At 40.6% G+C, this 15875-nt stretch overlaps 1 protein-coding gene across 25 annotated transcripts in view; it reads right to left on the reverse strand.

Annotated features, from left to right (window-relative positions):
• Positions 1-15875, reverse strand: part of CADPS (calcium dependent secretion activator) — an 804945-nt gene that overhangs the window by 95554 nt on the left and 693516 nt on the right. For 11 of the 25 annotated variants that reach the window (XM_067755076.1, XM_067755075.1, XM_067755054.1 and 8 more), the window contains one exon: positions 6047-6183. In XM_067755076.1, coding sequence (XP_067611177.1) covers positions 6047-6183 — 137 coding nt within the window. Of the gene's footprint in view, positions 1-816; positions 838-6046; positions 6184-15875 lie in introns of all 25 variants that reach the window. The other 14 variants (XM_067755065.1, XM_067755070.1, XM_067755055.1 and 11 more) reach the window with 2 other exon arrangements.

The following is a 15875-nucleotide window of genomic DNA, read 5'->3' on the forward strand; positions in this document are numbered from 1 at the left end:
TTGAAAATAGGCAATCATCATTTACTTATATCTACGCATCTCGGGCTTAATTGTCTGTGGTCTCATACAAGCTCAGCAACTCGTGTTTCCCTACACATTGGAAATGTTACTCCTATTTTATACCAAGGCGAAGGAAACCATTGTTGCAATTGTTGCAAAACTTTTGAGTCGAAATCTCTTTAAGCAGGGAGCCTCTGGTTTTGCATCCTGTCCGTAGGAAAGATCAGGCTTTAAGCTAGGAGACACTCAGTAAGATTAGAACTTACTTTTCTGAGGGCTGGACACATATGTACATTGAAAACCAAAAATATCAGTGAAGTAACTCATTTTCATGCACGTGGGTCCTTGGAAATCATTGTGCAGGGTCTCAGAGGTGACATTCACATCAGATGGGCCAGATGTGAATGCAATTCAAAGGCATGCATGCATGTTGACTAATCATTTCTGGCAGGGGGCATGCAGAATGAGTGGCAGTGTCAAGAGGCCCCCCCCCCCCCGTTTTTTCTTTTGCTGATTTCAAAGAGAGCAGAAAAACAAAAACAAATTACCAGCCCCTTCTACTGCCCCACCTCCCCACCCAGTGCTGTGAAGTATGTATTTACACGGGAAACACTTTCCCGAGCATTCACCAAAAAAAGATGAGAAGGCATTTGGAAACATGAAAGATGATTATGGAGATAATTCCACAAATGAAAGAGTTCGTTCAATGGCCAAGCTCTTCTGTGATCTATTAGTTATTTGGGGATATTCTAACAGCCACAAGGAGGCAGGATAGGGATCCACCTCTCTTCTTTCATGAGATTTCATTTTACTTACTTCTCCTTTATCAACATGTGGCTGGTTTGCAAATTAAATGGAAAAAATCAAGTCATGGACCATTCTGCAAGGTCGGCTTGGCTGGAAATAGACACCTGCTGTTTCCATTTCAATTGACAGTAAAACCTCACTGATTCAGAGTAATGGGAGAGGAGAGATGCTAGGCTGTCATCAAAAACACCTAAATTACTGGGCTTTCTAAAAGAGAACTATCCTTTTGCTGCCTTCTGTATGCAGTCTGTACCAGGGCACCCAAGTAAAAGGTACTGATTAACATATAAATGTATCATAAATGTAGAAGTACTTCTTTAAAACAAAACTTCTAATAATTGTAGATAAATTGACCTATAAATTGAATTCAAAGAGAGGGAAGCTTTAATTTTATAGATCCTGGGATGAAACTTGGAAGACGGGCCTTTAGAACTTCTAGAGGAAGTTGAGACCATGTCAAATATTTTCCTTAGGAGAAATTAAAAGAGCCACATCTACAACTGAATTGTCACAAATTAAGAGTAGTTGGGTCTGAATCGATGAGGTTTTATTGTAGTTTTACCACCTGGGGATGAGAGCCCTGGGTTTTGGGGCTTGTTCCACCGACTACGTGGCTAAATCCAGCAGAGGAAGAAGCCCTCAACCCCACCCGCAGAGCTCTCCTAGCCATCTGCCTACTAGGCAAGGATCTTCTAAATACTGAAACTTGCTGGAGTCCCACTCCTCCCCCCCAACCCTATGTGGAGGGCTGACTCTCCTCATCCCTGATGCAGGATGTTTGTAAAACTCACAAAGGCACACCAGATATTGGCTGGTACTTATTCTTTAGTTATTTATTTCACTTTGCATCTTCAGGGTGAGCCCAAGAAAATAGTTACTAGAGAGACTGAATTGCCTTCCCAGACACAATTTTGCTCTAGGATGACAAGAAAAAAAAAAAAAAAAACCAACCAAAAAATGAGACAAAACAAAAAACAAATCCTAAATGCCTGTAATTAAACATTTCTCAGCCCAACGTCATACCTGGTTCTTACCAGCTTTATTGAAAAGCTGCAAACCAGAGGCCATAGAAGCACCTATGTCTACTATCTACAGAAAATGTAGTCCCTTGTTAGAATCTGATAATGTATTGAGAAATTATCTACAGCTGTTACATTAATAATCATATAGATGGGTAGCCCTACAAGGAACAATGACTACTGTGATATGAATTTTCACCATGGAAGTCTGGCAGAGGAACACAGGATTCTAGTGAAGGAAGAGAATTTATTTTTCTACACCCAAGGTATTTCTTTCAGAACCTCATAATCAAACCTGACTCTCTGAGAACGAGAAAAGGATTCAGGCAAGGGCAGTAATCACCAAAAAGCCATATCATAATTTCAATCAAACGAACAGAGTCTGTGTATCTAGGGTGGGCAAGGCGAAGGTTTAGAATAAAACAACAACAGCAATTATATTTATTTATCTTATACTTGCTCAGACAGGTGAATGCTATTTTTGTACATGAGCTAACTCAATGTCTGTGGGTGTCTAAAGTCTTCAGAAATCTTTTCCAAAGACAAGAAGGAGTTGTACTTTGGCTTCTAAATACTTACCCAGTGCTTTTCATTATGAAAAGGCAAAGATGTATGCTTTAGGGATATAGTCAGCCACACTGAACACACTCTATATTTTGTACACAAACTACATGTATATATGTACCCCTCTGTGTACCACAATACATATATACATATACATACGTATACACAGAGAGAGAGATTGGGCAAGTGAAGCAACAGTGCATGAAGGCATAATTCCTGCGTGTGTGCAGGTGTGTGTGTGCACATAATTTAGGCTCTGAGAGCAGAATTAAGCTCTAATTTAGAGATACGAGGGACAACTTCTACCATGTACTGCACGTGTGTATACATGACATAGTCTTACCTGGGGGGACTTTTTTTCCTCCTGAAACAGTTAATTACTTTATATTGGAATTCAAAATCGTTTTAAGGCTTATTGATTTTTTGGGGGGGAGGCAATTCTACTTGTCACTTTTATTTGTGTGGTGGTGTCACCAAACAGCATGACCACACAGCCAAGATCCATGCTGAGGATTTAGTGATTTTCTAGAGTCTATTGAGCACCCAGAGAAGATGGCAGTGAATACTGGCCAGTAGAAAAAAAATTTCATCTTTCATCCTTTTGTCAGCAAAAGCTCATCCTCAGCGTGCCAGGGCAAATTCTACTTCCTTGTTTACTGCCCAGAGGCTCTTGACCAGGCTTTACCATGAAATCAACTGGGCAGTTTAAAAAATGACCAGTACTCGGCCCCTCCCTATGAGATTCCAATTAATTGAGCTGGGGTGAGACATGGGCATCAGCAATTTTTAAAAGCTTCTGAGGTGGTTGAAATCTGTATGTGAGCATTGAGAACAGGTGGTGATGCCTTTCCGGCCCACTCTATCGTTCAAACCCCACCTCCTTCCAGCATATTCTGTCTGTGTCATTCATTTGGTACATTCCACGTAGGTTTTGTCCTTTTTATGATTACATATGCATATATTTTGCTTCCTTAGTGATGTATTCCTAATAATACAATAGCCAAGCTTTGTGGAGTACTTACTACGTGTCAGGCATAATACTAGATGTACTACTACTGGCCTTCCATCCCAATGACTATCTGAGGTCCACTTATGACTATCTCCAATTTACAGCATAAGAGAGGTTAAGTAACTAGGTTGAGATCACAAAGCAAGAAGGCAGCAAAGCTGGACTTCAAACTCAACCTCAGAGCCTGAACTCCTGGCCACTCTGCATACTATCGCCTGAAGGTCGAGACTGCCTGATGCTTCCTTGGCCATCAAAAGAGCACTGAGGTAGCTGCCTCCGTGCTTAGCAGACAGGTAGTTTTTGATTGATCGAGTAATGAGGTTTTGTGACTGGGTGAAATGACGAATTCAGGAAATAATCCTGTACATTGATCTAAAAGCAAACTGGGTCTCCGAATTCCAAAGTATACTGAAGTTTTCATTCCTAACTTCTTCTTTTTCAGTTATACATATACATATTTCTATTCTTTTTCAGATTCTTTTCCCATATGGGACATTCCTAACTTCTAAAGTTAATAAACAAGAATCGAATTGATTTCTACCCTATTTATGAATGGCTTTTGAATAGGTAAGATTAAAATATTTTTGTGATGATGGTTATGAGGGCAGTTTAAGATGGTGATTAGCACATAGTGAAAAAGGGCTTTCTGGAAAAGTGAAAAACAAAATGTCTTCTTTGGATTATCAACTTTTCTTTGCTACCCCTCGTGAGTAATTTGGGAAAATATCCTCCTTTCTCAGACTGCAGCAGCCTCAGAAAATAACTTGATTGAATCAAACATACATGTCCGTGTTCTTCTATCATTCACTTAAAGAACAACTGTAAGTGAGGAAAACCATCTTCTTTGAATCCATGTCTTCGCAAATTTGGTCTGACATCTTGGGAAAAGCCTCACTACCCACAGCAGGGGAGGAATGGTCTGGAGATGATTTTGTGGACACCCGGAAAGAACATACTTACCATCACTTGAACCCCAGATGCCCCCAATCTGAAAAGCACGTCGCACAGGACAGAGCAGAAAAAAATTCTAGCCCAGCTTAATTTTATGTCTGAAGGTGAGTCCTAAGTTTTTACGTTTAGAGTGTGTTGATTTAGCCCCTCTTCTCACTCCCGGCTGTGCATTTGCTGGGTGCTGAAGGAGTTAGTTGTACCTGCCTCAAGGGGTCTTCACCCCATTCCAGAGCGGGTTTTGGGGGAAATCACGATTCTCTGGCACTCTCTCTATATATAAATACTGTATATATGGTTCACATACAGACAGCTGTAGAGGAAGATTAGTATCACTCTGGCTAGCTACTACTGGTGACTACGTTCGGTACTCATCTGCTGAAGTAAAGGTAAGTACAGACGGACATAGGTACTACGACAGGCTAAGGGGACAGGATCAAGGCAGGTAGGAGGTGTGTGTGGAGATGGAACTGCAGTGGTTTTTAAGTGTATCAATTGCTTCATGCACGCACAAGGTAATCTCCCACATTTACCCTGCCGTGGAGGGTCACCCATTGCACAAGCAGTCCGCTGGCAACTGCAATGACATTCCTTGGGTCGGTGTTAGGAAGCAGGGGCACTGGGAGAAGTCCCATTAGAAGACATGGTACTGGAAGGGCATGCACAGACTATGACAGCAGGTGGCTGACTCATTCGTTTTGGTCACATACCTCTTTCCCCTGCCACGATCAGCCAAGATTGAACGGAAAAACAGGGAGGAAATTTAAATATGCAAATCAGGCATTAGTTGGGATGACTGGCTTTATGGTGTATTATATATTATTTAACTATGCTGTCGATTTTCATCTAGTCACGGGAATGATCATTTTAGGTGCTTCTGACATTACTTTTATCGATGCCCCCTTTTTTCCCCCCTTTGCTGTAGATTTGCTTGGAGGGGAAGAGTGAGCATGAGTACAGTTTTCAAAAAGGCTATTTTAAGAGAGATGATTTTAAATCGCAGTTTTGAAACAAGCAGTGATATAACAGTTTGATCATAATGAAATCTTGGAATCTTTTCTTGGAAGGGTTGGGTTGTTTAAGTCCTTACAGGTTTGGGATTTAGTTAGCCTTGAAATCCCTCAGTTTATAATTATTATCAAAATAATCATTTTGACAGTGGTTTGTAAAAAAAAAAAAAAAAGTAAGCTGAATTTATTTAGATGTATGTTGGAGAATCGACAAGTTGAACAACACAGAATAACCTGTTTCTGTCACTGCGTTTAGCAACCCAGGTCATCTGAGATTAATAAATGAAGACTCTAGGGTGAGTGGGCTAAGTTACAGAGATAAATTCAAAAAGACGGTTCTCGATCCACACACCAAATAAAATAAATCGAAACAACAGTGGGAGCAACAGAAACAACCACAAAAGACCAAAAAGTATTTCATGTGTTCCTGACAATAACCATACGCTGCTTGATAATTATCTTGAAGATATACTCACCTCTTTGGCTTGTTGCTAGAAACATCTGAAAACTCAAGATGAAACGTGTATCACGCAACCACTTTTCAGTTGCTTTAAACAACCTCCAAAGACTCCTCCTGCAAAACTGTCACTTTCATTCTCTTTACAAGGCCAGTTAAAAGAAATGGGTGTTAAGGCATCTTATTCACAAAGTTGCTGGTAGAATCAGTTCTGCAACATCATCTAAGGAACAAGAGGCTTTTGCCCATGATGCCCACTTACCTCTGCATGGTGTTCCTCATTCTGCTGAAGAACTTCAATGACTAGTTCAGCAAGACGTATTGTGTCTTCCAGCTTTTTGGCAGGAGTGATTAACCGGCCTACATTTTCTGTAGTACAAGAATTTGTGTTAAAATTCAGCGAAAGCGGCAGGCTAGTTTTGTGGCCATTAGAGCTAGTGGATAAGAAATTTCAAAGAGTTACCCAGTTTTCTGAAAGTTTCATGCAAATGTTAAGTGCCACATAATTAGTAGTGAGCAAACCATAACGCCATTTTATTATCATTATCACCGTCATTATTATAATACATATTAAGAAAAAGCAGTGCTCCAGCTTCCAATTTGCTTATTAAGCTATATTAAGACTATGACAGCCCATTTCAAATTTGGCAACATTTTGTACACATGTTCTTTAAAGACAGCATAAATGGAGTATCTTATATCCCTCTCTAGACAGTGCTCGTGCTTTCTGAGGTGAGAAGGTGTAACAGAAGCTTAGTCTTGACTGCTGCCACGTTTGTCCCTTCACAGCTGATACTACAGCATTGTTTTTCGTTCTAGTTCTGCACGTTTAACAGGTATTGGAAAAAAGCAGATTCAATGGTCTAGCTGTTTTAAATTGTCCAGGGAGGAGACTGAGAATTAACGGACATTCTTGGGCCACTAGGTAGAAGGCAGGATAGAACTTTTAAAAGAGTGTTGGGTGTAGATTATTGGATGAAGTGGTTTGAACCACTGGTTGGTACAGCTGAAATTTTGTCAGTTAGGTGGCAACAATGTACTCTATTTTTTTCTTTTAGTTTCTACAGTGTTGAAAGGGCTTTGATCACACTCAAGAACAAACTGAACCCTGATTTCTGTTGTATCCTTTATAGAGCTAAATTCATGAATGTTTGCCAGTGTTATTATGTTACCAAAAATTACATTTTTTTTTTCCTGTGGGGGAAAAGAGTAATATTTGAAACATAAAGGTTTTCTTAGCCAATGAAATGGCCTGAATTCAACCAGTCTAAACTCACAGGGGAGCTTGTAGCTCATGCTCAGACCCCTTCAAACCCTGATGCCTGAGCCATTTAGAGCCCATGGGTGTAACGGCAATACAGATCCTTGAGCACGATTCCACAAGGGGGATATATATATGCACAAAAGGACTGCTGAAACTTATTTTAATCTCTTCATCTGAAGCAGGTGTGTTTTGGCTTTAGGATTTTTCTGGCTAAAGATTACTCAGTACTTCACAGGAAGGGTCGGTTTGTTGTTGCTGGTTTGGTTTTGCGTGGTGTGGAGTGGGAAACAAAATCGTAGAGATTGTGAATTAAAAAAACAAACAAACAAGCAGCTCCTCATAATTTTTTCCTTGTGCATTTGTTAAACAGGCGATGAACACGTCAGATGATTAGTAATCTACGATTTAGCAACGAAAAAGAAAAATTCTGTGAAACACTGTGCAAATGGAGTGGTCCAGTCAATGGGACCTAAGCGTGATGGACCTAAGAGTAAGGTTATGGAGGTGTTGAAAGTTTCTCTCCAACAGAGCCTGATGACTGGTGTGACACTGGGCTTTGTGGACTCAGGCCAATGGAATGCTCCATTGTCTCTGCCAGCCTCAGCTGGAAATGTGGCTGCATAAAAGGTTAGGACACGAAGGTGGGAGCTGTGGGGAAATAAATATGCAGATTAGGCAGAGAACCTCCAACACTCAGAGTAAGGAAATGTGCAGTGTTTAGGGACTGACAGCTCACTGCCTGGTCTGGAGCAATAAATATTTGGAGAAAGAATGAGTGACAAGATTGATTTCTGTGCTTTTGGGGCACCTGGTCTGTTTATAATTTCATAAGTGGACTATCATAATTCTGTCAGTAGACTTTCAGGCATTTCTACAAACATACTGTGTATATATGTTGGGGTAATATGTGTAGAGTGAGGTATTTGCATTTTGACAGTAAATATGCATAGGCTACTATTCTTTTTGTTAGTTGATATTCACATTTACATATCAATTTGCAAATTCCTCATCCTATGCTTATTACCCATTTGACACATACACCCACATACACACATCACACACTTACATACATCTTCTAGGAAGCAGACAAGCCTGCACGTTAATACAAATCTGCAGAAAATCCCACTTGGGGCACATCTTTGAAATCTCTTACTTTCAAAATAGAGAACGTTGTCCTTTCAGGTGGAACACTCACCAAATCTAGGGGAATTCTATCTGTCCATGACATATGGTGTAGAAATGGAAATCACATCAGTATTTTTATGTACTTTTATTTAGAAGCTGTGAATGATTTTTGTCTTTGGAGAAATCCAAGATGCGTAAGCTAGGATCACCTGAAGATTTGTTTTAATATGCAGTGCTCTTAGATTGACTACCATATATATCAATAGATACACATAAAGTGCACATGCGCACGCAGTCTTTCTGTGAGTGTGTACACATGCACGCAGATATGTGTATGCCTGATGTATATATACAGACAGTATGTTTAATAAAACCTTCTGCCATTTTGCTTTAACATGCAATCATTTAAAGTCAGCAGGTTAAGTATCCTTGAACCTAGAACGTTTGATCTTCCAATGAACCCATGTAGCCAGACTTTCATTTATTATTAATTGGCTGCAATTCCATTATCTGCAGATCAAGCTACTTTATTGTGACACAACTGTAATTTCCTCTTCACCTGCACTGCTAACTCACTAGCTAGTAAAAATGGTACAAAAAGCCACTTCTTTAAGATGTTGTCTTTAAAGAAAATATTGTGCAAAATCCTCTAGTCCCTCCTCCCTCCCCCCCCCAACAGAGGTCAAGGAGAAATTTGTGCTTAGAAACGATTTTTTTGGGTCACAGCTGCTGTCTGCAATATCTGGAAATGTACTGCAATACTCCTATCACCCAATCTTGTACTAGCTGGAGCACTGACGACGGGGAACTAAAAATACAATATACTTGGTAAACATTTCATACAACAGAATTGAAGCTCATAACATAGAAAAAAAATCGTCATGCAAAATGTTATGCAACAATGTTATTTTGTGCTGACATTGAGGTTTGAAAATGTTGCATATGTCAGACAGAGCTAGACAAAAAAAAAAAAAAAAAAAAAAATGTGGACACTGGGAAATAAATGCTCTCTTTTCGAGTCTCTCAAAACCTACAGTGTCAAACTCCAGAGTCTGAGCCTCAGGTTAGTATGCTAAACAAAATTTCCAGAGGAATGAACGAAAAAAGCAAACTAAACCAGAAAGCTGTCGAATAAAGGAAAGGTAGAAGTTTACAGTACTTGATTTGGGCCTAGGCATGCCTTTGAGCCTCTGATATAACATGCTGGTCTGCATGTGGATGGGTGGAGAAGGCCCAGGAGGAGGGGGAGCTGCTCGGGTAGGTGAAGAGAGGTGGTAAAAAAGTAAAGAGACAAAGTGACTGTCACGAAGGATGACAATTAAGATGACAAACTCCGAGAAGAACAAACAAACAGGCAAAAACGATCAAACACGAATGGAGAGCTGCTGCTTCCTTGCAACGTTACAGAAGTGTGACGCTGTGGGACGAGGGACGGGACTCTTACCAGCACCCTCAGCACCACCGTACTGAGACACTCAGAAGCGGAATGCAAATCCTGGATGCCTTCATCCAGATGGATACGCATGAATGATGGTGGCGGCATCATTGACCGAAAGAAGATAGACGTTTTGTACGATAAAGAACACCTATATGTTAAGAGCTGCTTCCTCCTTCCAGGTGACCAGAAACAGCCCTCGATGTTGACATAATTGGAGGATCTGGCTTCTTATCCCCAGGATGTGACTTAACTTCCTACGGAACCTTGTACCTTCTACTTAAGCCTCTCTGTGCGTCAGCTTCCTCCTCTACAAATTGAGACTATTAACATCTTCTTTTGTGTACCTTGCAGGGTTGTGGATAAGAACAAACAAAACAGTGCATGGGATGGATCTCTGGAAAGCTTCAGGTGCCTACAAATGTTCACTGTTATCTCCTACATGGTGAGAAGGCAGGAATTAATTGCTTTGCAAAAGCAGATGAAGAGCCGTTATTAGTTCAAGTGAGCTCGGGAATATTCTTGCTCCCTTTGTGGAATTTCAACGTGTCAAAATCTGTCATTTGGGGGGAAAAAATGTGTGGTATCTGATTGTTTCCAGCTCATTTAATTATTTTCAACTTGGAGTTCTCATGGCTTTTATATTGTGGGTTGAATCATATATAAAAACTTGCCAGCTTATCAAATATGTTACTTGCTATTCCAAATGTTAGAATACGGTAATCAGCACTTGACCCATCTGTCATGTGGTTTACAATATCAGCAGAGCAAACATCCTGTAACAATAGCCTCTCCTTCAACACAGGCACTGACACTATCAGCTTCTGCAATTCTCTTTAATGAGTGTCTCATTAACCTCAGACCTGGTCCTTTCTAATGGTTCTCGTTTATAGAGCAATCTGTATGGTGATTGCCAAGTTTGCTTCTTGGTTTGCTTGAATTTTTCAACTGGGAGAATGCATTTTACTGCAGGCTTACAGGAAATGCAATTCTAGCACCATTAATTTTTTAAAAAATATAAGAAATAAGGATAAATATAATATTCTGGAAAAACCATCTCTTAAAAGCGAAAGTTCATGTCATTCTTTTCTTGTGGGATCACCTCAATGTTTGAAACGAAAGACCAAAAAAAAAAAAAGAAAAATCTATTCACTATTCTCCTCTTACTTAAATCTTTTGTTTGGGAATGACTGCGTGTAAATAGAATTTTTAAAAAATCAGTTTTAACTGACAGCTATATAAAGGAAGGCAACTACTAATCTCTTCTTTATAAAAAGGTACTCCACATTTTACGTTTTGTTAAAATCTGGTCCCCACCTACAGCTGGGCGGAAAGTTGGGTGCATCTCTGGTAACACCTTCTTCTGGCTCTCTGAATGCGTATTACTTGAGTGTGCAATTCTTAGGGAAACTCCTCATTTATTCTTCCCAGATAACAGAACCTGTGTAAACCACTTGATATGGTGCTTTAGAAAACAATGACATGTCCCCAGGCTGAACCATAACCGGCGAGGCAGCAGACACATATTTCAGCTCAATGGGTCTTGATGAAAATTCGTAAAGGGATTCCCTCCTGCCAACTGTCTGTCCAGAATTCTGACAGTGAGGTTTGCCACCATAGAAAAACAAGCTCCCTATTTTTTTCCCCTCACAGAGCAAAACAAAAACATCATACCTTGGTTTCCAACTTCATTTACCCAATTACCATTGCTCATGTTTACACAATTAAATCTGCTTGGCTTCCAGAGAGGGAGTTAAATGCGACTGCAGAAAAATAAAAAGAGAATTCCTCTGCAGCCTCAGCTAAGCCAAGGAAGAGAGGCATCCAGGAGTGAGAGGCTCTCCAATTAGCCCTTAAATAACCTGACCGTCTCTGTTCCAGCAAGTGGATTGCCAGTCCCTGAAATATCATAGGAAAGATGGATATGGTTGATGGAAAGCCCACTTACAACCAAGTTCCAACCTATTTATGTGTTGCTGAAGATGCCAGTGTTTGTATTACACTATTACTAAAAATAACTAGCCTGGAGCAATTCACTAGGATTTGGGGGTAGGGGTGGATGAAAGCTAGAGTAGGAAGAGAATGCTAAGCAGATAGCCACAACACGCTCTCCAGAGCACTCTGCCTCCCTCAAATGATGGCTCCGCGGACCATACATTTAGCGCAGGGCTATAATTCAACATAATTTCTTTAGTGGGGCATGCCATCATATACACTTGATTCCCTGTATCTTCATCACGCTCTTTCAGAAGATTCCATCTTTAGGACAGTATAAACTGTATGGTAATAAAGACCAGCAGATGAATCATGGATCGTTTTCGCTACTCTTTTCATTGCAACCATCTGTGTCTCTTCCCCATAAGGACATGGGCGGCATGGCCTGTCCATTCTATCTCTAACATGTCTCCTGATCTTATCTCCCACTGTACGAGATCGTGTGCCCACACTCTTGCTGTGGGGGGGTAGATATGCAACCCAAGTCTCATCACCTCCACCTCAACTGTTGCTAAAGACTCCAAGCCAGCATTTAGTTCCTTCCGTCCCCTGTAGTTCATTGATCACGCGGGGTCCGTGCTGATCTCCATAAAGCACACATCTGAACCCGTCATACTCCTGCTCAAAGGGCTTTAAGAGCCTTCCCTCCTCTCCTCACCAAAAAGAGTTATGCCTTCATAACACAGGCTCAACTCCTCTGTTGATACCTCTACTTGAACCACTTATGGCCCCTTAATAATGGCCAATTATAGGTATGTTTGTCTTCCCCTAAGCCCAAAGAATTCTTTATTTCTAGGGGCTAGAACAGTACCTGGCCCAGGGCATGTCCTCAAATATTGGTGGAAGAAAATCCTCAGTGGATCCTGCCCAATGGTGTGCTTTCATGGAAAACCAAATACTCTGTGGTTGCCATGTGCATAAAAACTATACAGCAACTTTTATCTCTTACCCAAAGCCCCTGGTTACTTAACAAATGCATTAAGCTGAATTGCTGAATAGTAAACATTATAACTCAAACCTCCAAACCAGAGAACAACTTCAGGTGTCTTAATGTGATGAAAAAATGATTTAAGATAAATAAAATTATTTGTATTTAAATTAAAATAAATTATATCCACAAGAAAGAAATAATGCTATTATAATATTTTCTTTCTCCAATTTCGTATCTTTGTATCCCAAGTCAGGCTTTGTCCCTGAGACTGAGATGCTGCACCCAATAAAAGTAAAGTTAATTCTGGATAGACACAGTAGTGGACATCTCTTATTCTTGTATGTGCAGTCGCCTTGCTCAGAAATGCCTCTCCTCCACTCCATGTGGGTCTAGTGGGAATGCAAGCAATAAATCCTACAGGGACAGTCATGTGAGCCAAGCCAGGCCAACCACAGCATCCCAGCACCACCATGGGTATTGTGATTGGCTCAGGGATTAACATGTGACCCTAGCTGGGCCAATGAGACTGTTCTCTGGAATTGTATATAGTTTCATAGGGAGGAAAGTTCTTTTTCCTCCAGAGTCATTGGCTAGGATAAAAAGCTGGTGCTATCTGTGGCTATGTTGCTCCCAACCTCTCCTACAATGACCCTCCGTCACATTAAAGAAGGCTGTCAACAGTTGGAGAGATCAAAACAAACTAAAAGTCTTTATTTCTGAGCCCAATCCCTCCATGCATTTCCTAGCTACCTAGGCCAAAGATGACCTTTCCTTGCTTAAGCTATTTAAGGTTGCTGTTGCTGTTGTTGTTTCTGAGCACTTGCTCTAGCAAGAATACTGATTTAATAGTACTATTAAATATTCACCCAGCCCCCAAATAAACTTTCACATATATGGCCACAAGCTCTCTGGGACAGAATCTTGGGCCATCTGGAAGGGTGATGAGCAGAGGCAAACACTTCAACAAGGCCCAGGGACATCCCAGACAGTTCTTCTTGAGGAACCAGTCCTTTACCTCCATGACATCCTCCTCCCTGCCGTGCATCAAAGACCCTGGCCTAGGTGAACTCCCCATGTGTTGCATTCCTGCAGCATCTTGCATCTCCCTCTACACAACAGTCACCAGATGAAATTACTTGTTTTATGCCTGTGTTCTCCGGTTTATTTGGAGCTCCCCAAGGGTAGGGACCTCGGGTGCTTTTCCTCATTGCTCCCTCCCCTGGTGCCTGGCACAGGTCCTGGAACTTAGTGGGTGTCTAACAAATATATGTGGAACTATAGTGCAATGTTTTATTTTGAAATTCATGATAAAGAGACAAATCAGCTGCCTCTTCTATTCTGCTGACACCCAAACTGCAACCCCTGCCTCAGCGGCTTCAGCATCACCTGAGAGTTTGTCAGATTTCCAGGCTCCACACCAGATCTGCCAAATCAGAAGCTACGTCTTAACAAGATCCCCAGAGATTTGTATAAGCATCAAATTTTGAGAAATGTTGTTTTATATTCCATTTCTGAAATCAAATAATATGTCTATATGGCACATCTGGATTTGGAGGTTTCCTTTTAAATAACAATACATAAATAATAACATATAATTTTATGTTTATAATAATAACATATATAAAACTATACCTCTATAGATAGACAGATAGATAGATAGTAATGGGTGCTTGCCATATGCCAGGCACTGTGTTAAGAGCTTTGCTTGGAATATGTGTTTTAATCTTTGCAACAACCCTTTGGGAGGAGGAACCATTATTAACCTCTTTGACAGAAGACAAAAGGGAGACTTAAACTCATTGGAGCCAAGACTGTGATTTAAATTTTCGGTATAACAGATCCTGAGTGCTCAGGCTGGTCCTGGGGTACTGTCTTCTTGGAGCTGTACGTTTCGGATTCTAGTGTGTGGACGCCTGGCTTCTTCAGCTGTCACACTGGAAGCAACGCCGGTTACTAAATTGTGAGTGGGGCCAGTATCTCTTGGCTAAAAGACAAGGCAGCCTGGTGGCAGGGGCTGGAGGGGAGTGGGTATGTGTGAAGGCCCTAAACAGTGTGCAGGACCCCAGGCTAGAGTCACTCACTGCCCATCTTATTTTGAAACTGGCTTCTTTTCTCCAAGCCTTGGTTTCCCCACCTGTCAAATGAAGCTTTGGGATTCAGGGATTGCAAAACCCCTTTGTGGTGATATAATTTTATCATTAATAATCACAGGTGTTTCATAGTATAGAAGTTGAAAGTGTGGGCTTTGGAATTAGGCTTGTGTTCAAATTCTGTCTCCACAACTAACCAGCTATGAGGCCTTGGACCCAGTTACTTAACATCTATTTCTATTTCTCTGTATTTCCACAGATAACAGAGTGATTTCTTATTTCATGGAGTGTAAGAAGCACATTTTAACATTTCTGAAATTGGAAGCATCTTACATTTGATGGTGTGTCACAATTTAGTTGGCAGCATTATTTTATTCTTAGGAGTACATAAATTAATGGTGTGTCTTATAATTGATGGCTTTTAGATTCAATGAAATATGGTAACAAAATACTTATCTCATAGAATTGTTGTGAAAATTAAATGAGATATGCATGTATCTACTTGGCACATACTAAATTCTCAATAAATGACAGTTGTTATCATGATTATGATCGGCAGCATGTCTTTTTCTTTTCTGGTAGAAGAGACATTAGTTTCATATTTATTGATTCGTGGCATATTTTTAACACATCCTCTCTTCCTCCAAGATCTTCCTTGGTGAGAGTGTTCGAAACATGTTTCTCCTTGCCCTCCTCATTTTTTATAAAGTATAGATGAGATACTAGTCTACAGAATAATTTTGGCTTGGAAACCCTGATTTGTGTATCACTAAAACAAGAAGGATGAAAAGAAAAACATTTAGTCCCTGTGTATAAGATATGAAGCATGAGATGGTCCTCAATTTAGGATTTTAGGATGGCCTGGACCTTGCTGAGATAGATTTGCCCTCACTGGTTTCTTGGGTGGGTGACCCCATACTGTGTGTGGTGAGTATCACAATCTTGCTTGTCCCCTTTTTCTCCTTCTACTGGACTTGAACCTATAAGAAGTTTGATGGAGATGGGAAAAAATACAGAAACTCAACACTACAGAATCTGCTTGGAAGTCCTTTGGATGGATTTGGCTTGCTCTAGAAGGTTTCTGTCACTTGGGAAGAAAAGAAAAATCTTCAGTTCCTTGGCAATCTCAGGGAATCTCAACTGTCCTCATAAGACTTCGCAGGGGAAAGATTTTGGCAATTATCTGGTCCCAGAAAGGACTGCTCTGTTTTTTGGTGGTCT

Source organism: Pseudorca crassidens, chromosome 10 (genome assembly GCF_039906515.1).
Source record: "Pseudorca crassidens isolate mPseCra1 chromosome 10, mPseCra1.hap1, whole genome shotgun sequence".
In the NCBI taxonomy this organism is placed as follows: Eukaryota; Metazoa; Chordata; class Mammalia; order Artiodactyla; family Delphinidae; genus Pseudorca; species Pseudorca crassidens.